At 47.4% G+C, this 23745-nt stretch overlaps 1 protein-coding gene across 1 annotated transcript in view; it reads left to right on the top strand.

The window, feature by feature from the left end:
- Positions 1 to 23745, top strand: part of COL13A1 (collagen type XIII alpha 1 chain) — a 61061-nt gene that overhangs the window by 3781 nt on the left and 33535 nt on the right. The window contains exons 4-17 of the mRNA XM_055720871.1: positions 1244 to 1294; positions 5071 to 5106; positions 6594 to 6620; positions 7712 to 7738; positions 8805 to 8831; positions 8939 to 8965; positions 9243 to 9269; positions 11341 to 11397; positions 16914 to 17030; positions 17523 to 17564; positions 18437 to 18463; positions 19202 to 19237; positions 20574 to 20636; positions 21272 to 21298. Of these exons, the coding sequence (XP_055576846.1) occupies positions 1244 to 1294; positions 5071 to 5106; positions 6594 to 6620; positions 7712 to 7738; positions 8805 to 8831; positions 8939 to 8965; positions 9243 to 9269; positions 11341 to 11397; positions 16914 to 17030; positions 17523 to 17564; positions 18437 to 18463; positions 19202 to 19237; positions 20574 to 20636; positions 21272 to 21298 (591 nt within the window). The remainder of the gene's footprint in view (positions 1 to 1243; positions 1295 to 5070; positions 5107 to 6593; positions 6621 to 7711; positions 7739 to 8804; positions 8832 to 8938; positions 8966 to 9242; positions 9270 to 11340; positions 11398 to 16913; positions 17031 to 17522; positions 17565 to 18436; positions 18464 to 19201; positions 19238 to 20573; positions 20637 to 21271; positions 21299 to 23745) is intronic.

The following is a 23745-nucleotide window of genomic DNA, read 5'->3' as shown; positions in this document are numbered from 1 at the left end:
TAAGTCTGTGGGACACCATCTCGCAAACTGTTTGCCATGCAGAGAATTGGTGTTTTGTACCTTCAAAGAAGCGGTAGTTGGCAAAGCATTTGAGTGCCGGCCCCCATATTTTGAAGTGTTGGACATTTCAGCGTTAGTGTATGTTCCTCAGAGCTGTAAGCACCTCCCACCCAGGAGAACAATGAAATGGAGGTGTTTGGGGTGTGTGAATAACTGAATAACAATGTGTAGAAACTAGGAAAGGGATGAACATTCACCTGATCATCTATGCACTGCCATACCAGGCCCATTTGCTCCTCTTCACTGGAGAGACAAAAACACAGCAAGGAAGGGCAAGGTAGGACACAGATTGTCCTTCCTTGTTTTCAAGCCACTGCTTGCTCATTGGAGCCAACGTTACCTAACAGACCAAGATTTCACTGCCTGAAGCCATCCTGCTTTTTCTTTGTGTGTCCTTGCATTTCTCTGTGTCCAAAGCTTTCAACGTGAAGGGACAGCAGATAGATACAAACAAATGAAAAATCATTCAATTGCCCATGCTTCCCCAAAGCCCTCTGTGAGAGTTCTAGGTTGTCAACAGGCCACAGCTTTGTTTTGCAGAGAGCTTTGCTTGCTTGCAGGATGCTTGGTTTATGGGATGCTCCACCCCAAAGCTCCCCAGCCCTGGGTGCTTCTGGAGCTACGTCTCAGGAATAGAGTATGTTTTCCAAAGACAGGGACATGTCCTGCCCATCACACGTTGTGGGTGGCTAGGAGCTGGAGAGGCAGCTGTTTTCTTTTCCAGCAAGGACTTTGCTGTTTTCATCCGCATCCCAACTGATTTTCAGAAGCATACAAGTGAGGCATTTCTGGAGGCAGCCAGTGATCTGCCTATAGCTCCCATTTTCCTGGAGCCCATCACATCACTTCTTTTCTTTCTTCTGCAGGACACAGCAGTCATCCTGGACTCACAGGAAGAAAACAACAAGGGTTTCAGGCCATCTTTCACACTTGCAGTGGGGCAGAACCACTGTCTTGCCTGAGTGTGTTTTAAATGTTTAGTTTTCCTTGCTGTGCGGCTTCCATTTTTCTCCCAAAGCATAGGGCAAGAGCTGGGGGAGGCCAGAACAGCAGCTGCCTCATAAACCCTGAATGTCTTACTCTTTGGGCACCCTAATTTAACCGCATTCTTGATGGGAATATAATTGTATTTGTGTTTTCCTCTCCTCCTTTTCTCACTCCTTTTCCTCTCCCTTGTTTGCAGGGTGCTCCAGGAGAAGCGGGCATGTCTATCATTGGACCCCGTGGTCCACCCGTAAGTGGCTTTTCTGTCTATATTTGACTGATGCAGGATGTGGGCAAGTTACAGGGAAAGACTTAGGAGGGGTGGTAAGACACAGCACCAGCTGGAGACAGCAAAAACCCTGTATCATGTGGTTCCCATGCTGAGCCACGCTTGGTTTTATACTGCTATTATATACTATATATAATGAAATTACAGCTCATACTCCAGAGCAAATGAGGAAGCCTTCCCTTGCAAGGAAACCATATTCCTGTATTTAAAAGGAAGAAGCATATTTCCTTCTTGCAACAGGGCTGCTGCTGCTTTTGGAGAAAACGCGCCCTTTGCCTGGCTGATCCCAGCCTTTTTGTTTCATTAGCAGAGGACAACCCCCCCGATTTTGCGGAAGAGCAGGATCAGAGCTAAGCTGGTGAAAGGGGAACTCACAAAGATGGATAGCTCAGAGTTGTTCAGAAGTCCTTGTCAAGTACCCAAAATCTTGGAAAATCTTTGACGGCACAATTACTGCCATCTGGAAAGTCCCTTAGCTGGCTGGGGTGCTGAGGAAAGCATAGGCAGGATTTTGTGCCCCTTTTCCAGCAGAAGTATCCCTGCAAGGTGCAACGAGTCAGTCAGTCAGTCAAAGCTTTTTGCAAGGGTAAGGTCATGAAAAAAGACCAACATGAAGGTTTGGAGGTGCCCTAAATGCTGGATGTTTCTTGCACTGCTGTTCACCATCAAGCCTCTGCTTTTGTGCGGATGCAGCCAGTTCTCTCCCCTTGCCCCTGCACAGCCTCCACCGGAGATTTCCATGAAAAAAGACCCAGAGACTCAGTTCTCTCCCTCCCAGTGGGCACTTCCGATTTTGATTAACCTGTGAAGAGCACCGTCCTTGACCTGCAGAGAGGATGGGCCACCAGCAACTTTTGTTTCACAGCAGAGGTCAAGTGAGAGAGACCTAGGCAGTGCGAACACTTGGCTACATCTGGCTTTCCAATTAAGCTTCCAAAAGCCCATGATAAGTGTTTCTAATAACAAACAGCTTTGCCAGTTCCCAGGCCCCCCTCCTCAGCACACTGGAGTTTGAGAAGCGACAGAACTGAAGCCCAGGACACAAACGGGTCTCCCTAAGTGTTTTACACCCAGCAGATGGTCCCTGGCCACATGGCCAGGCGAAGAGTCTGCCAGTGCCAAGCTGAGCCAGACCATCTTGCTCCGCAAACAGCAGATTTTGGATGGTAAATGCCTGGTCACTTTTGCTGTTTCTCACAAGCTGTAGCTCTCAGCCTTCTGGATATCGTGGCTATAAGTAATTGGAAAGAAAAGCCATCAGTCCCTGTCACTGTAGGTTCTCCAAATAGGTAGGCACCACTGTTTCCTTGAAGGACACATGCCTGGTCTGAGGGACAATTTTTAATGTCTGCTTTGGTGCTGCTGCTTTGCCTCATTGCCTTTGCTGCTGTTTGGGAAAGTGCGGAACACTTGTATCTCCAAAGCAGTAGAAAACTTAGATGGCAAATGATATCTAAAATGGGGGTTTGCCTACACCAGTCAAAGACCTGAGGTGCCAGGACTGGCACAACTCCCCACTTCCACCCCAAAGCCTACTGTGAAGATGATCCAGTTTCCTGGGGAGCTGGTGATAGGTCAAAAGGATGACAGCACTGAATACAAACACAGAAACCCTGGCCAAGGGGCCACTCGGAAGGACGTGGGATGACAAATAGTTTCCAGATTTTTATTTGGAGGTTAAAGTTTTTGCTCAGGCTCAGAGCTGCTTAACTTTTGGCCAGAGAGGGACAGTGCACCGATAGTGGCAGAAACAGACGATCTCCATGATTTGGCAGCTCTCGGGATTACATACTTCATACGATCAACATTTTAAAAAGAAGACAAGGAAAAACAGCCACCCAACAAAAACAGTCTCTTGGAATCGTTCGCTGCTGAACTGTTATTTTGGCCTGATACCATGCAAATCACTCTGCCGTCCTTCAAGGAGAAAAAGGCAACAGTCTGTAGTCTACAGAGGAAGCCAAATTGCACCATTTCCAGATTTTCTCCCTAATTCTTTTTTTAGCACTTCTTGTCCAGGGAGGCGTCCAACAGGGAAGCAAAATTAGTGAATTGTGGCTAGGCTCTTCTTCATTGTTGCCTTTTCAGAAGTGAGTGGTGGACAGATCCTTTAATTTATAGCCTATCTTCCCTTCTGGTCACTGGCCAACAGGACCAGGTGGTTTTATATGTATCTTGCAAAGCAAAGCTGACCAAGTTCAGCTTTGCAGAACTAAAAAAACAGTGCAAATGTGATTAGGTCCTGCTAGCATTGTGTATAAAACCAGAACTGTTCAGTGCAACATGAGGCGTTTTGTGGAAGGGACATCCCTCAAACTCTGCAAAGAGGTTATTTGGCCCCATCCTCTGAAGAGGTAACCTTCACTGAGTCTCTCTGCAGATAAGATGCAACCTGAAGGTGAACGTTTTCCCTGCCAGTGTGGCTCTGACCTCTCTCCCAAGGGATTATTGTTTCTTCACTGTGGCAAACCTCAGCCTCACAACCCAGCAGGCCCATCCCCTCCTCCCCTTCCCTCAGCACCAAACGGGATCACTCTGATTAAGGCAGAAATGCACCCATGAGCGTTTCTTTTCAGAAGGAAACCCTTGTTTATACCAAGCTTTTTCCCTAGGAAACCTTGTGGGACTCAAACAGTCTGGTCATGGTGTCTCAAATTGCCTAAGAAAGCATTTTCTTCCCAAAATGAAGCATGAGAACACATAAGAAACCTGGGCTTTTTGGCATTGTAGCATGGCTTTTAAGGAAGGCAAGATGCCACAACAGTCCCTTGATGAGTGTGGTATAGGATTTACCTCATTTTGCTCTTTCCATCTACATGGGTGTGCTTCCAGATCTACTGAAGTCTGGTCCATATTGCTTCCTGACTTGGCTCACATACTTTTTGGTAAAATGAAATTAAAAAATCCTTAAGTAAAGCAGTATCTTTACTGGATACACACAAATCGAGGGTAACTGGGACCTGGGATGTCACAGATCCCAGGAACTGTAGAACTATGAAAAATTAACAGCCAGGACATTTTCTTTTTTTCAGTGTTTTTAAGTGGGTGATGAAGAAGCTGCCAAACACATCACAGGGTTTTCTGTACCTCATCCCAAACTGGTAGCCAACATTGGCTAGCCAGAAAGAGGTGGGGGAAAGGACTTGGTACTCATGTTTCTCTCCTCACACTACCTAGCTCTCCTTTTCTTCTTAGCTCTCACAGAGAAAAAACAGAAGAGAAAAAAAAAATCATCTCTTGTCCAGAATTATTTGTGAGGAAAGTGAATGCACTGGGACATGAGATTGGGGAAGAGAAGAGGGATGGCTGTATTTAGACACCAGTGACCTGCAAGGTTTGTCTTGCACAGAGCAGCACCCTGCATTAAACGCCTCTGGTTTATGGCAGCAAGAATTGCCATAAAATGATCTCAGCTTCTGGAATATATTCCAAAAGCCTAGCGTATGGGCTGGGGACACCCATTTAATTAATGTAGAAGCTTCAAGGAAGCTGCTTACAATCCAAACTGGACCTGCTCCAGCATTTTCTTGGCCCTGTACAAATTGGAGTGGGGATGAGAGATTTCCTCTCCTTCCCAAGACACTTTCCCCTTGGAGGGGAATGGGTCTTGGGTAACTCTTCAGAGTTGCAGGATAAATGGGCAGAGGTTGAAGAAAAGGCTCTGTAGAGAGGACTTAGAGTCCATCAAAATCTAGCTCAGTTACTCTAAACTGCTGTCTACGTTTCATCTGTCCTAGGGACAGCCTGGAACAAGAGGTTTTCCTGGATTCCCGGTAAGTGTAACTAATTTATGAGCTATGGGTGTGCGATATTACTAGGAAGCCTCATTAGTGCTTCCTGCATCTCATCATTTCTGTCTGAGACCAAGGACCTGATCTGATATGACTGAAAAAGTAATTTTTTCTGGATTTGTTTTTCTTCTTTTTTTTTTTTTTCTTCTTTTAAATGATACTGGTTGGGGGGGGGGGGGGGGGGAAACCCTAAACCACAGAACTCAGAAAGGAAATTAATTTAAAAAAAACACACAAGTGTTAAAATAACATACTCGAAGCCAGATCTGTTCAGTAAAAGAAAACCATCCTAAGAAATACCCCCAAACAAAGAAAAATAATCTCTAGGTAGGTGAAATTCCAACCTTAGTTGAGCCTTTAGGTGATATTGCAATAGCAATGAGTGCCTGTGATCCAAACAGGGCCCTGCGTGGTGCAGGTCAGCTGGGGACCATGCTAGGCTGAGTAACCTGGTCATGCCAAAGGGAAAAGACAAAAAGCATGGAAGGGAATTCTTCTCTAACACTGTTAGAGATGGGCAAGAGAACAGAAAAGAAGCCCAGGAGAGGACAAAGCAAGTTTCGTTTCAGTCCTACAGTTGCTGGCAACAATCTCTCAAGCATTGAGGCTGCTGGAGAGCTCAAACAGTTGCTATTTATTCTTACACATTTATCCTAGATGACTAGGAAGCCTAAGGCAAACACAAACACCCCCCCACATCCCTGCTCCTGCCAGGCAGTTCAGCTGCTGCTCCAGGACACGAGGTGTGCCACAGCAGGTCTGTGGGGGAGACTCACTCCTGGAAAATGGGAAGAATTGGCAGCCTCCAAGCCGTCTGACCAGGCTCCATGGCTCTGCCCTTTGCCAAAAGGGGGGCTGTGAGGTGTCCCTGGGCTGAGGAGAAGCAATGTTCTCCAGGCCTTTGTGGTCTTTGGCTTTCGGAAGAGCAGAAAACAAATCAGCCCAGCTCATGAGAAAGTGCCGGGTGGGACAGCGCTCTGCAGAGCCTGTTTCTCATCAAACAGTACCTTCAACATGCTGCCGAGCTGTATGTCACCTCTTCCCTGGGACAGTTTTATTATTCTATCATTTGCAAAAATTCCTCTTCCCCCAAAGGTGGGTGCCTTTTTAAACCAAAGTCTCAAGAAAACTGCTGATTTTCAACCAGTTTACAGGATGCTGCAAAATTTGAAACGTTGAGGGTTTTTTGCAAATTGCCTATGAATCCTTCCTTCCTTCCTTTCCCCTTGTGTCCAGTGTTGCTGCTGAAATGGGCTGACAGTGAGTAGGTCACTGCAGAAGTAACTGGGAAGCTGGGCTGGTACTCAGTGGGCCAGGTACCTGCCAGGACTCGGCAGGAGGGCAGAGTCACTTCACCTCTGCATCCCTTCTTCAGTCCATGCAATCTTGTAACACATAGTGCTTGCTGGGGCAGATGGACAGACACCCCAGTGAAAGCACTTCTAATCATTTCTCCTTTTTTATTTCAGGGCCCTATTGGCTTGGACGGCAAACCGGTAAGCAAACAGCTTGTCTCAAGACTTTCTGCCCTGCCTCCTGCTAGGTTGCACTGTCCTGTCAGCCTGCGTATTAGAGAGTATGTTTTCAAGAGGATTATTTTGCAATGTCATGCACATGCTTGGATTAAAAGAAAATTAGAAGGTTGGCAGGCAGGAGGATACCACAGATGCCTTGGGGGAGATGCAGGAGTCAGGAGATTAGGGAAGGCAGAGTGTGGCTGTTTCCTTTCTAGGCAAACCTATAAAATAGCACTTCACAAGTGCAACAGCCTGGCTGCTGCAGGGAAAGCTTTAGCAGGCACTCCCACCCCAAGTCAGACAGGCAGAGCAGGTCCCCTAGGCACCAGCCCTCTGCCTTAGACAGCCAACAGCTTCATTTGAAGTCAACCCTACAGCTTCTTTCTCTTTGCTGCTGTGCTGCAAAGAGTTGCAGTAGAAGATGAAAGGACCCTAAAGAGCCTCCTTATAATCAGCTTTATAGTAGAGAGAGACAGATCTAAGTTATTCCCATCCTTCAGAGAGCTAGGTAAAAACATAACTACTTCCTTATGAACCCAACTGACATGAAACCCATAGCTCCAGGCAGCCACTTAGCCAAGTTATCTACCATACTTCCTCTAGCCATGCTGTAATGGAGAAGGAGGTGGTAGCACATACCTCTGGCACCTAACTTCCTACAGCAGGACCTTATTTTTGCCATGAGGAACATCACCCTCAAGAGAGACCAAACAGCGTCTCTTGTATCTCTCTGGGGTCACACATGTGAGCCCCAGCAAGGCACAGTGCACTGCACTCAGCTGAAGCTGCTCTGCCAGCACAAGGGGGACTTAACTGTGTCCCAGGCATGCCCCCAGAGCCTTTGCACATTGCATTCATCCTCCAGAGTTTTGTTCTCGGTATTTTGGGTAGCAGGGAGCAGTGCCCTGTTAGGTGTGTGAGCAAAGCTCCACACGCACAGTGTTGCATCGCCCTTGACAAGGTATAGGAACTGTAGGCACCTCCTGAGGAAAGACTTAAGCAGGTTAAGTCAACATCTTCTACAGACTGCAGTAGCCAAAGCTGATGCATGTTTACTTTTCTTTTTGCAGGGTCACCCTGGACAGAAGGGGGAGATGGTAAAAAAAAATATACATTTGTCTGTGGGTGATGGGTTGGTTTGAAATGACGTTACCTCTCAGCTGAAAATGAGCTCATAGGCAGAGTAGTGATGTTAGTTCAGCTAATGCACTGGTTGTGTCCCTAATTCTGTAACTTCATAATAGCAGTGCTGGGATGCATGACTGTAATTTTTACATTATGGTTATCAGATTCATCATGTCACAACAGCAAGTCTGTAGTTACACATGGGATATGTTTTCCTTGCAGTTAGCAATTATGTTCTTTAAATATACTTTGGGAGCTGACATTTTTCGTGGTTGGCCTCATAGCAGAAGTAAAAGTTGATGGAAAGATTTTTCTAAACTCATCTGGCAGCTTTCAACTTATCTAACACCACCCCCAAAAAAGCATATTTTCTGTTTTAAATGTTTATTTCCCCCCTCCTGAAGCTCTGTTTCATATATGCATTGTACTAAAATGATTTTGGTTGAAAATGGTAAGCTTAGGCTGCACTTGATGGAAACCTAAATGCGGTCTTGTTCCTTTCAACATCTCTGATGGTGAAATCCCCAAACACGAGTATGTCAAGCTAGCAGCTCTGTAGTCACCTTCACTCACTCAATGTTTTCTTCTGCTAAGTCTCTTTTTTAAGCCCAAGTGTCAGTATAACCCTCTGGCAAGCATATGTTGAAGATCCCCCCTCCGAGCTGACATCCCCTTGTTGCACAATCCTAGCTCAGGCAGTTGCAGCTCAGGCTTCAGTCCTGGCTGCTTCTGGTTCAAACCCAGTGTGCCGACTGAGGAGACGTGCTGTCAGCTGAGGTCCTGGGAACAATAAGGGTGTGCTTTCCTGATGATTTTTCTTCTTTCTTCTAATAATTCCCCCCCTACGGTGCAGCCAGAACATGTGTGCGTTTTCATTCCTCTAGAGTAACAAAATGAACCCAGATCTCTCTTGGGAGTTTTCTCTAGAATTGTTTTTAAAAGCCGAATTTCCACCTACTCCGTACGATTAGAGGTTTTGTCTTCTTGTCACTGTAAAATGGGAATTTCTCTCTCATTCATCACTGTGTTTCTTTAAAGGGTGCTACAGGTCTCAGGGGACAACCCGTAAGTATTCCATCTCTTGCAATCTCACCTTCTCCTAATCCCTTTCCCCTTGCATACACTGAACTCCTTCATTTACTGAGGGCTTTTTTATCACTTTTCTTTTATAGGGACCCCCAGGACAAAAAGGAGAAAAGGTAATTTTAATGGGACGTGCTGAAAATTCAGTGTAAAAAGTGAGCAGGGAAGGGACTCGGTGGACTTGGTGCTGCTTGGTCTGAGTGGCTGAGAAATGCAGCAAGAACAGAGGGCTTTGGGGACAAAAGGCAGGGTGCTTTTGGGGTGCAAATTGGCATAGCTGCACTGAATTCAATATAGTCACAATGATTTACACCTTCGGGATCTGACTCTGTGTGTCTATTTTGGTCCTCCCTGTGGTTTAAACTCTTTCCTTTTAATCCCCTTCTTTCACAGGGTCAGTGTGCAGAGTACCCTCACAGGGTAAGTCATTAACATTATTATCATCTGTCTCGTGCCTTCCTGCATGTTAATCCTCTTTTGTTTGAATGGCTTTTTGTTGGAAATATAGATCGTTTCATTAACAAGATGCGTCATCTGGGTCCTGAGGGCAGTGCTCAGCTGACTGATGTGTTTCACAGAGAAGCAGCAGATAAGGTTTTCCAGGAGGGATGTGGGTTCTCCAGTCTGTTCCTGCTCACCGGGGCTGACCCCCAGATAATGCTGTCATTGCTGCTTCCTGGAGACCCTGCTGTGCTCTGTGCCAGTGCAGGGAAGGTCTGTGTTCTCTCCCCAAACCCTCAAAAAACCTGGGGTTTCTGGAGGAGCAGAGGTCACCCGCTCACACCTTGTGCTGCTGCACCAGTTCTGCACGGCTTCCACAGCCTCCACTGCAGTTGCATGGCCAGGAGCAACAGGGAAAATCTGTTGTCATTCCTCCGTTTTTTCTGCCTCACATGTGTCTATGCAGTGTTAAGACCAAAGGGGAAGGGTTGTGCTCCCTGCCCAAAAGTAACCCTGACCTCCCTGGTCACAATGCTCTGGCTGGTCCCCATGCCAGTCCCCCAGCCTGGTGGGCTTTCTGCCTGCAAAGAAGAGGCCAGAGAGGGAGGGTTGATGCCAGCAACTGTTTAATGAAAGCCAGGTTGCTGCCTCACTTACCTCTTCATCTGGCCTGGCTGGCATGTACCGCAGCCAAGAGAGGAGAGGGTACATCATGGGGTGTGAGGGGATTACAATGGTAAAATTTACCCAGCTCTAAAAGCAACCGGAGTACTGAAAATCCACTGGAAATGCATTGGAACGACATCATATGAAGTGGCTGGAATTTGTAATCTGGGTGTACAGGGAGACAGGCTTAAGGGCTTTCTATTTATTTTTGATGCGCTTCTGGACAATTAGCTGGGCTCTGGTCCCTGGCCCAGAGGGAACAGGACCCTGGATGCTCTGAGCAGCAGAGGCAGGGGAGGGAGCTTGGCTGGCAGCAAGGGAGAAGGGGGCTGTTGGTATGTGCCAGCCCCTGTACAATAATAGCCAGTCAGCTGTGTTTATTTAGGCAAGTTGGCTCACTAGGTTGTTATGTTAAAAAGAAGCTAACAACAACACTCACCAGAGTGGTGTCCTGGGTTCCTGTTACAGCCCTTCGCTCCGACTGTCCTCAGTCCTTCAAGGTGAAAAGCAGCAGTAGAACCTGCTGCAACACTGGGAAATGGAGATGCAGATTGTGCATCACTGGGATTACCCTGGGCTCAGACCTAGGGGCAAAGGCATGCTGGTTTGGTGCATCAGGGTTGTAGGCACCCAGGGGTGACATGCTTGCAGGGCTGTGACAGCAGTGAAAGGGCGAGTGCAAAGCCTCACATCCCAGCAAAGCCTAGCGATGTTTCCTTGGATCTCATGGAGGTCCTTCTGGTCTCATGAAGCAGTAAGCTCAGCATTTTAAAAAGCCGATGAGCCATTCCAAGGCAGAGACATGCTCACAGGAAGGGTAACTGTCCTCAGATCAGCTCACAGGGGGCTGTCCTGAACGATCTGGTCACAGACCGCAGGTTCAGGGAGCCAGAGGTACAAATCAGCCAACAGAGGTGCAGTGTTCTCTCTTCCTCCCAAAATGAGAATTAAGATGAACCTTCTTGTAAAAATGCTACACATTTGACTGAATTGCAATTTGCTCTTGCTTTGACAAGTTGACAAATTCCTTTGTCAGATATTATGGGTGAGGAAATGAAACCCAGCATCCTGGAAAACCAGGAATGTTGTTTCAGTTTTGTTTCATCGTTGTTTTCTTAGGAAGGAAATGTAAAGTTAGGATGTATGCCTTGGCTCTTGTAGTTTCCTATTTTTTCTGTATGAGTTTGCACTGCTCTGAGGGACAAGCCTAGGTGTGAGGCTACCCATTCTGTGTGAGCTGGCTGTTTGAGCTGTGCCAAAGTGCCACCCTGAGGAAGGATGCTCAGCTGAGGGAAAGGGGGGACTAGCTGTGCTCCACCTGCTCTCAGAAATGCTGAGTGTCTAACTGACCCTGTTTGTGTCATGTGTCTTCACTGTCCCATAGGAATACCTAAGTACCACCCTTGCAGCCCTGCGTTCTAACCAGATCCTTACGCTGAAGGTTTGTGGGTAATGATCTGACGGGACCCAGTTCTGATGCAAAGGCGTGAGGATGCAAATCCAATATTGCATGCTGTCTTCTGAAAAAAAACTTGCCATTGGGACATGGAGGGGGCAGGGCAGGAGCTGGGTGGAAGAGGCTTCTTCTTTAAACTCTCCTACTTGCACCTGAATCCATTGCTGGGTCTTGTCTTATCTCTGTTTTCAGGACTACTTCTCTCCATTTTCTTCCTTATCCTTTCCAGCAATCCTCCCCCTGCTTCCCTGTGAGGTGCATAATATTTCAATACACTTCAGCCCTTGAGGAGCCAGGCAAAGCCAGCTCAGCTGGGCCTGGGTCACTCATACAGATGTGCTAGGCACACCTAGTATGGGGAGGGTGGGGATTTGCAGCAATGTCTCCTTTGAGAAGATCAGCACAGTCCCAAACGCTCTCCTGAGCTATGGGTCCTCCTACACTGTCTTTTAGAAAGAGAAGGATTTCCTTCAGATAAAATCAGCCTAGCTGGTTTTCCAGTGGCACTGCTTTTGTTTGTGATAGCTTGTGGCTCTCTGGATCAGTGCATTTGAACACGACCACCTGATCACGGGGCGGTAATGCTGCAATATTGGGTTGCACTTCACTTTGCAACAGGACTGGATCCTTGCTTTCACTGCAAACATGAAGAACAATGTTTAAGGTATTACAGCGCACTGCTTGGATGCATACTGTTACTGTCGTGGGAGTCCTATGGGCACACCTCTCAGATCTGAGCATGCAGCTCACATGTGGAAACCCTGCACACAGGCACATATTTGTGTCTGAGCACAGAAAGGCTCTTTCTCTTCTCCCTGTGTAAATCAAGAGCAGCTTCAATGGAAAACTGATAGGAACAGGAAAGTGGATGAGGCCAGAGGAGCATTCCTGAGCCTGGAGCCGGCACGGTGGGTGCCAGGATGACAGCAGCTTGCATGCAAGTGGAAACTGGATACAGCAGAAGGGTGAACAAATGCTCCTGAGCTTTAGTGCATTTGATTTCTGCATGTCCGGGTCAGCTTTGTGCCCTAAGGCAGCATTCCTGGCTATAAGCAGTCATAGGCTGATGTTACTGTTAAACAAGGAAAAGCAAAGCACAGGTTCCCAAGGCAATACCCTGCTCAGGGCTCAGGCACCAAGGCCTAGTTTTTTCCCTTGGCCATGACGGTTGTGTCTGCCCAGCTAAATGAACCACTCCAGGACCTGTTCACTGGCTCTGATGCCTGCTGCTGGCCCCAAATAGCTTCTCTCCACTCCCTTCCACACCCTGAGGATGGGTGAGGCCTGGAGATACACTGTGTTTCTTGTAAAGGAAGATGGATAGTACTAGGAAACTGCACATGGAAAACTTGGAGAAAATTGTCATTTGCATAGTTGCCTCAAATCTGGTGATGAGAAATTAAGAGAAACAGTCCTGTCACTGTACAGCTTAGCGGAGCCAGTGGGAGAATGTCTTGTGGTATATACTGCCTAAGGACATCAGTGGAGCTGTCAAAAATCCCCTGCATAAATTGTATTTTGGAGCAGAGAAAGTAGTAAAAGCTCTGCGTGGTGGGAGCATGGGACTGGTCACCCTGCACCTGCTAGGGCTGGCACGTGGCTCATTCCCCTGTGAGCAGCGCACAGCGCAGAGGAGCTCAGAGGTCTGCCAGCAGGTACCTGTGCGCGGCTCTCATGGGGGTTTGTTTTCACATCAATCTCTCTGTTCCCCTCTTCTCTGTTCTCTCCCCTGGCTGCTCTCTGACTCTCGGTGCCCTAATGGCCTCCTTTGCCCTGCGACCTTCTGGTTTGATCTTCTTCAGCTGTTGCCTCTCCTCAATTCAGTGCGGCTGGCTCCACCTCCGGTCATAAAGAGACGCACTTTCCAGGTAGACTTCTCCTCATTGCCTGTTTCTAAGCTTAGCCCGATGCTTGCGATTAATCAGCTTGCTATCTGTCTTTCTTCCCCTACAGAGGGTTTTCCAAGAGGCTTGGGCAGAGCTGAGGGACTTTCTTGGAAATGGAGGAAATCTTTCTTTGGTGTGATAATGTGGCTAAAAAGAAATGCAGTGAAGCCAGTTTTTCAAAAATAAATAGGCCATGAAACTGTTCTGAGAACTGTTGACAAGCAGTCTCCTACCTTAAGTAGTCAGTTCCTGCATATTCAATCTCCTGGCGAGGTTAGAAACCTCTTGCTGAAATGCAGCTAATGTCTGTGAAATTTAACTGAGATGAATGAATAGGCAAACGCTGCTTCTAAGGGCTAGTCTAGTCAGAGACACTTGGGAAAATGTGTTTAAATAAGCTCTTATAATGGTTTCATTAAATTGCATTAAATCTTTGTGTAAACACATTTATTTTGGTTTCCAGGGCCATAACTCATGTTTAGTTTAGTTGATTTTGGGAATTAATTCATAAAATGAATTATGGACATATGAATAGTGAATAAGAGTGTCCATAGTCAGAGTTCATGTGGCTTTTAATGAGCCCACTTTAAGCTCCCTTGTTCCATCAATTGGGATTAACTTTCCCGTGTGGACAAACCGCTGTAATTACCCTGCTGAAGTGTGCTGGGCACCCTCTATTAAGTGGCTGGGTTTTGTCACCCTGCTGCCTGTCTAGACAGTCAGATGCTCGCAGGGAATTGCAGTCTGCAATACAAGCCTTTGCCACGAGGTGCCTGGTCCTTGCCCAGTGCTGACAAAATCCCGACCTTATCGCTTGAGCCCATGGTTTCAGTTCAGTTTCTATCGATTTCAGTATTCACACCACACAAAGCCCACAACTTGCACTGCTTGCCCTTCAAAGTAACAGTCTGGAGAGCCAGGCCAAGGACTGACCTCTTGGGAAGGCTCTGAAGGCTGATGTTTGCATCCAGGATGAAGTGGGAAACTTGAATAGCTGCCCTCCGGCCTGTCGTCAGCCAGGGCTGCAAATTCCCTCTGTCCCCAGAGGCTAACTTCGCCAGACAATTTTGCCGTGATCTGTTTTGCTGTCGCTGTATTCATTCTCTAAGCGCAGCAAAGTGTAATCCACTCCTACAGATCTGCCAGCACCAGGCAATTCCAGGAGCCCAACATTTAAATCTAAAAAAAATAAAATAAAATTAAAAAAAAGTGAGACTGCAAAATAAATGTTAGCACCAGCGCCTGAGAGAGGAAAATCCTGGTGGTGCCTCTAAGTACAACAGCAGGAGCACTTTGCAGAAGGGTTTGGGCTTAGGAGAGACATGGGCTGAGTGGAGACCTCTGTTAGGAGGCTGAACAGGCATTGCATTGCTGGGGCACAATCAGGGTGGCTAACTGGTGTTCAAAAGAACCAAAAAATAGCTCCAGTCAAAGGCTAAAAATATAGAATGACATCTGATCTCCAACTTACTGCATCCACTTACCGTCCAGTTAGATCTGGGGGGGTCTTTTTGTGCTGAATGCATTAAAAAGACTATAATGGTGTTGTAATAATATTTTGCATGGGTAGGGATCTGCATGGACAGGTACTCACTTAGACAAAGCACACTGTGTCTAAGGCAGCAAAGCTAAGGCAATGCAAAAGGGAGTTTGGGCGAGCTCCTTCCAGCCGCTTCCCTTGCTGTGGCAGGGCTCCCACTCTCCCCACCTCCCCTTCCCCTGCCAGGGTACCGTCACCTGTTCCCAGCATTATGCTGCATTTTAGTGCCCTAAGTGGAACATGGACTGGGCTGACAGAGAGCAGCTGAGGTGGGAACGGAGGAGGGAGAGCCAAAGGCAGACAGGCAAAGGCCCCCTTCACCTTCCCATGGTGCACCCATGGTGGGGGTGCTGTGAGGTGCAATGGGAGGGTAGTCGCTGAAGCTGGGCTGAGAGGTCAGGGCAAGCAGGAATCCAGAAGTATGCTCCGGAGTCCTCCAAGCCTCTTGTCTTCCTTGGATCCAAATTCCCTTTGAGATTTAAAAGCTATGAGACCGTTTACAGGATGGTTGAATAGCGCTGAGTATGGAGGATAGGGAAGCTCAGGAAGGATCTTGCATTCCCTTGCATGGACCATAAGGTGAACTGGGATCTGCTTACAAAATGAGGAAAAGGAGGGTGCCTTTCCTGGCTGGCCCATCAGGCTTCCTAGCATGGGCTGCGGGTCAGGCACTGAGGCGGTGGCTCTCTTGAGGAGAAGGGCTGTTGCTCCTCACATGACTAAGCTTCCCATGAGCCTGGCCCGCATATTGGAAAATTTCTTCTAAATAGAGCTCATGGCAGAAGGGATGAAATTTTCAGCTTATTACTTTCATTTATCATTCTAAATAAAGCGAACATCCCTGTATCTTCATGTTTTACTAAAGGCAGCCAGGATAAACAGCACACTTGGTAGGAACACACGCAGAGGAAAGATATGAAATCTCCTGCACACACAAGTACGTGACAGAAGACTTAGTTTTACCCAGCACCAGTGTGTAAAGCTGTAGAGAGGATAAATGCAGCAGAGACCCAACTGCACACCCATTGATTTATAACTAAGAAAAAAACCCGTGTTTGACTTCTAGCTTCCCGTGAATCCAACAAGGAGAGTTTTTCAAATTTAAATTGGGTCACTAGTAGTAGGATGTCATGGTATTTTATCTAGGGAGGGGGAATGGGAGGGGAGCCCATGAAACTAACAGCTTAGCATGGGTGCCGCGGTGCCTTAGGAGTTCGCTGGATGCATCAATTATAGATCAGCAGTCTGGTATTCGAACATGGCGCTTCCAACCCACTGTCTCCTCAGCGCTGCTTGATCCCAAGTCCAGGTCCTTTGGGCCAAATGACATTGCTGAGGCATGAGCCACAGCCACCGACCAAATGGCTACTGCGGGGCCTGGGAAGGAACCGGCTGAAACAGCTTAGTTTCAGAAAGCTTAAAGTGGCAGGTGGCTCTGCACGCACGAGCTTGTTAAATCTTACAAAAACAGGCTCTGCCTAGTGTACATAGGCCTGTTTTGGGTGGGCTCCAGAAATGCCATGATGATCGTGTTATTTTCTTTTGGTTTTGTGGCATTTCTACTTTTGGTCTTTGGCAAAACAGAGGGAGTGTTGTCCAACAAATATAGCATAGGGAAAAAAATAGGCTGAGGTAAGACGCTGTGGCTCTGCCTGGAAGCGCCACTGTGGTCACGGGAGGCTTTGCTTCACAGATGACTGTCAAGTGCTTTGGAAAGCCTCCTGAGAAGCTCAAGAGATGTTGGTCCTTGATATAGAAATTGTACTTGAATGACTCAATGAAGAAAAAGATCTCTTTGGGCTGCTCAGTCATCTGTAGATCCCTTTTACAGACAGCTCGGATGAGGTGGCCTCGGATGTCTTTGCAAACTGTAGGGTGCTGGCTCCTGCTGCCCAGGTAGCCCAGCCATCCTCAGAGGGGCTCTTCCTCACTCTTGGAAACCTCTCCTAGTACTAACCTGGGATTTGCTTCTACCTCTTCTGCTTCAGCCAGGCTGGCCTGCCTTGGGCCCTTGGGGTGGTGGTGTGAAGGGTTTGCTCTGCCTGCTGATAACCCCTTGTTTTAACAATCTGCAGGGTGAACAAGGACAAGCGGGAATCCAAGGGCCCCCAGGGCCCCCTGGCCCACCAGGGCCCACTGGACCGGCTGGACCTGAAGGAACCCCAGGACAGCCTGGGCCAATCGGGCCACCTGTAAGTCCAGTTACAAAAAAGCCTTCTACTTCATCTTTCCCTACTAGGGCACAATTTCCTTTGGTTTTTGTTGCCTCTTCTGAAGCCAATACAGCCATGGACATGAGATCTAGAGGGGATGCAGATGTGTGAGGAGAAAGAAGTTCCCAGGTGTGAGGGGGAGAAGGAGGACAGGCAGAGGTGTGCATCTGGCACTGTGTCTGGACACGCACACGTGAGTGGGTGACACCAGGCATGCTTCCTCCTCCTCAGCCTCTGCAGGCAGCCACAGGGAGGAAGTAACACAAAGGGTGTAATTGTCCTGCTCACAGCAGAAACCTGACCAATAAGAATCCCTACGACGCCTTTGAAGTCCTCCCCCTGTCCTGTTCTCAGGCTGGTAGCAAGCAGCCGAGAAGGGTGAAAACAGAAGCAGCATTTTAAATAATACCATTGCTAAGTGGCAGGGGACAGGGCAGAAAATCCTGCTAACGTATCTTTCTCTCACAACAGGGCAGAACGGGAGAACCTGGGAAGCCTGGCAGAGATGGAAAGGTGGGTACCAGAAAGCAGCTCAGTTCCTGGGAGCTGTAGGGAGAAACACGGCATGTTGGCCCTGCAGCCACTGCAGTGTGAATGGAGTTTCCATCTGAAAGTTTTTTCAAGGCCTGCTAGCAGGACAAGCAGGTCTTGTTCCCGGAGGGAAAAGCACCTTTCCACACACAATATAGGGGTTGGGTGTCCCATAAGCATCATCCTCATCTCCCTTTGACCTCTGAGGAGCCAAGGACATGATGATTAAACATTTGAATTGCTATAAGCAGGCAACATCAAGGGTGGTATAGGCATCAGAGTGTATCTAGAGTAGATTTCTCCTTCCCTGTGCTCACATCAGGAAGGCAGCTCCCACATGGATATTTTGTTTATTTATATTTACATACACACATATCTGGTATGCTTCATGGTTTGTATCAGGTAAATTGTTTGGTTATTTCTCATTTAAAAACACAAGTGGTTTGTTTGTTAATACATTCTCTCTATTTAGCTTGTCAGAGGAAGCTGCAAATGCTTGATTTACTCCAGAGCTGCGCAGTGGGCTGGGAACAAGTTTCCCAAGCAAAGCCAGAGAAACAGAAACAGTTCTGGAGCACAATGCATAAGGCAAAGCAGCTTTTTCGTCTTCAGATTCAGTGAGACCAGACCTGGGGGGATGGAGCACTGTAGACATGAATTTTTTTGGGTGTATGTGTTAAAATAGTATTCATTTGCATGAAGAATAGATTGGGGATGTTTGAGCTCACCAGTGCGAATCATCACTGTAAAGGGGCATTTCAAACCAAAGCAGTCAGCATCTCCCATCACCCTGGAGTCCATGTAATGTTGTCTACATCTGCCAACTTCATTGTCTGTTTTGATTTTATCTGCAGGGCTTACCTGGGCCTCCTGGACCGAAGGTGAGACATCTCGCCTCACTTAGAGGTAGCACAGTGGTAAACAGAGGTGCATGCTCCTGGCAAGGAGAGATTTGTACACTTTGATGGGGAGGGGAAGGGGAAAGGAGGTTACATCAAATAGATGAGGAAGATTTCTAACCCAGCTCAGTATTGCCTTTGGGGCCTGGCCCATGTGCTGACTCATGGGTTTCGTCCAGGCGACATGTCTGAGTTGCATCTTGACTGAGCAAGGCACGCCTCATCAGCCCCTCTTGCAAAATTCTTTGCCACACACAGCTTTATTGGCGTCTTCTATTCTCAAAGCATTTACCAGCGCTTCAGGAACTGATTTTGCAACGCTATTGTTAACTCCACCACAATTTCCCATTTATTCACTTGCCAAAGTGCGGGGGTGGGGGTGGGTGTTGTTGTTTTTCAGCTGCAGCCACCCACCCCATTTGTTCTTGAGATATGTAGCCAGGGCGAGGAGATAGGAAACTGCAGAGCTGAGGTGCAGAGCTGGCATGAGTTATCCAGCTGCCACTGCTTATTGCATCTTTCCTGCTAGGGCTCAGTCCAGTGCGGGTAACAGTGACCCATGGTTCTGAAGGGTTCAGAACTCAGTGGAGTCACTCTGAGCAGAAGGTGAATTTTCCCCATGGAAAGCCCTTCCATCCCAGCATCGACCCAGGGAAAAGCACAGGGATTTGTCGTTCTCAGGCCAAGCCTCACTTCCTTTTGTCTTTTTGCTTTTTGCAGGGAGACCCTGGGATTCAGGGATACCCTGGCAGAAAGGTAGGAGCTCCGATATTGTTAAATGAATTAAGCTGCATTAAACCTTGCAGGATCATGGCTATAAATCTGTGGACTCCTCTGGAGCCCTCCACTGAACTCTGCTCTTGCTGGACATGGGGCTGCATCAGACACACAGATCGCCTGTCATCACCCACGTAAGGAGAGGCTGGACCCAGAGATATCTTTAATTCTCCAGTAGCTATGGTACAGATGTCTCCCCATCTGTATGCCTCTCTACACCCATTTCCAAGTGGAAATATACCTCTCGTGCATCCAGACCTGAACAGGAGGTTGGAAAGGGCCAAATCCCTGGCTGTGTATTGCGCTCTGGAATAAAGCAGGAAAGAGTTGATCCTGCTCCAGGTTGAAAGGCAGAAACTGGCAATGCCCAAATGTCTTCAGCAGCAGCTAATTAACAGCAGGGTTGTCAAGACCAGAGAGTGTAATGAAGAGACAGAAAGCGAGACGGGGGAAAGACACAAAGGAAGATCAAAGGGGAGAGAGGGAATGCAAAGATACTGCTAAAGGAGATTTCAGCTGCACAAGGGGAAGGCGAGTGTTCCCAGCAGGCAGGAGTCCTGTGTTCCGTGTTATCACCATGTTGCTTTATAGGTGCTCTGTGAGCAAAATGGCAAGACCTGAGAGCTTTTTAATTAGTTCTGTATAAACTGAGAAGTTTTTGTTAGGTCAGGAAGTGGAAATTATAGCCCCCATGGACCACAGCCTGCTCCTTCAGACAGACACAATTTATTGCCTCTTCTTCCAGTGAATTGTCGGTTTTTCCATTAAGAGCCCATCCTGTTCTCTGTGCACTGGGTGGGCAGCTCTCAGCACACAGGAGCGGTGAGGGGGTCCCTGCAATGACCTCGCAGTGAGGGCCTCTCCTATGAGCTCCTCTTACATGAAATGACTTGTGGCTAATTTACTTGGCGAGCAAAAAGCCTGCACTGGTCTTGGGGGAATGAGCCCTAGGTAGTGACCTCTCTCTGGGAAAGGTGGAAGGAACGGATGAAAGCAGGGGGAAAAATCCTCCCTGGTGAGCTGCTCAGGGGAAAGGGAAAAGAGGGCAGAGAGCTGAGCAAAGATATTAGCTCTGATATGATACAGGATTGTGGGACCACTCCCTGCAATCCATACGTTTTACACCCTGAATAACTTTCTTGATGCAGAATGGTGCTCTTCTCCCAGAGAGACCCAGATGGTAGGTTTGTGTGTGGTGGGCACTTCTGTGGAGTCTCTCACATCTTTGCTGACCTTTCAGGCAATCCACAGGCTTCTTTTCTTGCTGCTCACTGTATTTGCTTCTTTCTCTTGTTTTCTTTCTTCTCTTCCTCAGGGTGAGGTGGGCGAGTCAGGCCTGCCCGGTGCGCATGGCCTCCCTGGAGCTACTGGCCCCAAGGTAACACTTTAAACTCAGTCAGCGGGGCCACCTCCCAAGGGCAGATAAGTGAAGTTTATGCAAGCTTAGAGACATGCTATAGGAATACAGAAGGTCGGGGCTGGAGGCAGCTCTCTAGAGCCTGCTGTAAGCCATGTAAACAGAAAAACTCACTCCTGCGTAAAGGGCCTGGGCAATGCTTTGGCCAGAGCAATTCCCTGCTGTGCTGAAGCAGGGCCAAGTTCAGCCCAGCACAGGCCCCTGTTAAAGAATGAAACTGACCCACCTTTTAGAGGCTTTTGCATTAAGGCTGGGAGAACGAGGATACTCTGGTCTGTAAAACGGTTTGATGGTTTGTCTACACCCTAAATGTGTAGGAAAGCATTAGTACAGGCGACCTCCAGCATCCACTCCAGCGACATAAACTGCCTTGCATTCCCAGGGAGGGGTGGGCTGCAGCCAGTGTTTAGGCTGGTACCACGTTATTATCAGAGGCCAGTTCTCTGGAGGCCTGGGGCTGCATTTACCACACACTCCCTCTTTCAGCTACTTTCTCTTTGGCCGTCGCTGTTATGATTATGCTGTTTGCTCAATTTCACTTTATGTTCACTGTCCCTCTCTCTGTTTCCTCTCCCTCTCTCTCCTTTGCTGGGCAGGGAGAAAAAGGGGATGCTGGCGTCAAGGTAGGCATGAGAAATACGGTGTTCGAACATGGTAGGTCATCTGGGAGATACTGCTCCTTGGGCCGATGGGTTGTAAGAGGAAGCTGGGTCTGAGGCAGCTCTGAGGGTATTTAATGGAGTACACATCTGTGCTCTGATTAACCACAGACAGACACTCCAAGCTCAGGCAATAAAAGCAGCCTTTATCCATTCGGTGGAATTTGATTCTTACCAAAGGCATTTCTCTGACTACGAAGCTTGCTAATGATTTGCTACATCTCTCCATTTGATGGGCTAGGTTGGGGTTTCCTCATAAAATCTGGTTAGCTGACGCATCAAATCCACTCAAACTCTGCAACTCAGGCTGAGGTTTGGCACCAAGCTTTTCTGTCTGTTTCTGGACACGTTTTACAGGCTTATATGGTCTATGCCCAGATGTTATCTATTTGACTGAGATTTACTGTACCCATACGTTTAAAGTATATTACTCAATGTAGACTGTGCTTAAAACATTACAACATTGGAAGCGTTCATGACAGTCAGAGCATACTGTGTCATGCTATACATCTTAGGCATCATGAGAAAAGACTGGTCCTGTAATATTTTGAAAGGCATTAACAATGACACATACATTTCAAGTATTTAGTATGTGGCATGCATCTCATTTATCGTGCAGCATATACACTTTCTATATTTTTTCCATCTGGGTAGATTACTGTTTGAAGGGAGAAAAGGCCCCTTCAGAACTTAACATGGATGTGTTATATCAAGTTTAAAGAAATGTTATTTGGGAATGCAGGCTCTGGGTTCATAGTTGAATAGAACAGCAGCAGTTGTCTTCCTACAAGAAAATAATACCTCCTCAGAGATACTGTGGTGCATGTGACATCCAAAGGTTACCCTGTGTCCATCTTCACATCAGTGTAATTCTAGCTCAAAGGCATCATTTCTGGTTTGTACCAGTGTAAATGAAAGTGGAACTCACCCAGAACTACTGTGTTTTGGAGGCTAGGAGTTTGTTTGCTGCTGTCTCAACAGCCAGGTGCTCTCGCTCTCCCATTAAGCTCCAGTGGAGGACTCAAGTTAGAGGGTGGCAGCTGGAAAGACAGGCTGTGTTCCACCCCTGCTTGATCTCCCATGTGTCACTGCTAGAAGACACCTGCTCTGCTTGCACCCACCTACAAGGATTACTCAGCCCTTCATTTGGGCTCTGGCAACAGAGAAGTCTCCAAGTCTTCCAGTGATGTCTCAGGGTCACCCATGGGTGAGAGCCCTCCTGGTTCTGTGTTAGAGAACAGTGACTCGGGGTGACCCTTGCTGCCTGGGCCCTTATTCATCCCAGTTCATAAAGAGTAGAGATGAAACCCATCCTGCTTTTTGTGATACTAAATTGCAGCTCCAAAGGGGCACCTCCCCAGTTCCAAAGCAGCTTCTTCTTTCACACACAGACTTCCATCTGTTATCGCCAGGATCACTTTTCTCTCTACTTCCTTTCTTCTTTGCTCAGAGGAATTGAAAGGGAAGTGCAGAAGTATCCTTAAATCAGCAGCCAGACATCATTCGGTAGCAGCTCCTGAACGTCCAGCAGTGCATGCTTTCGTTGACTTTGGAAATCGCTTCTTTCTGTTGTCCTCCCACCTAGGAAGATTGTTTGGGACTCTGGAAAGCTTTGGGTCTGGTTACTTGGATTACATTCTGCCTTCTCTTTGAGGAGCCCTGGACAAACAAAATTCATAGTTTTGCTGTAGTGACCAATTTTGCATAGCGTATCACTGCTTTTGCTGGCAGTGAAGAACATTTCAGGTCTGAAGAGGCTTGCTAGTTTCACACAGACCCCTTGTTCATCTAATAACCTCTCCCCACCCAGTGACAGATGCAGCACAACATAGATTCTCGCTTAGCTGTTTTCTTCTGTGGCCACCGTTTGTGTTTTGATCATATTGAGACCTTTATCTGTGTCCCATAAAGGTAATTAGACAACCAGTAAATGTGATCACCTGGGTCATTTGAAAAAGGATTTAACTCACTGTCCCCTAGCCTAGCCGTCACATTTGGCTTTACTGACATTTTCTTTCTTTTTTTTTTTTTGAGAGGTCATTAGGATGAGGCTTTTTCTCATGCTCTGAGGAAAGAACAATAAAGAAACTGCCTACAGCCTTGCTCAATAAGCCCCTCATAATCCATCTTTGACATCAAGGAGCAAAAACCAAAGGGTCTCTGTTTTAATTGGCAACCTGTAGCCACTACTGCTAATGAGCTGATCAGCATGGGGCATGCTCTGTCATGATTGTCACCCAGTGGGTATAAAGCTGCTCACATCAGGTGTAAGGGAAGAGAATATGGGGGTCTTCTCTCTTTTGGAGGGGAGAGGTGTAGCCCAGCTCTCCCAGAGAGATTGGGGAAGTATTCCCTAAATCAGCACAAAGCTCAGGAGAGCTGGGAGTTCCTGCTGACCATCTTCCTGGAGC

This window comes from Falco cherrug, chromosome 9 (assembly GCF_023634085.1).
Source record: "Falco cherrug isolate bFalChe1 chromosome 9, bFalChe1.pri, whole genome shotgun sequence".
NCBI lineage: Eukaryota > Metazoa > Chordata > Aves > Falconiformes > Falconidae > Falco > Falco cherrug.
The sequence above is the reverse complement of the archived record's forward strand: the minus strand, read 5'-3'. Positions and strand labels throughout refer to the sequence as shown.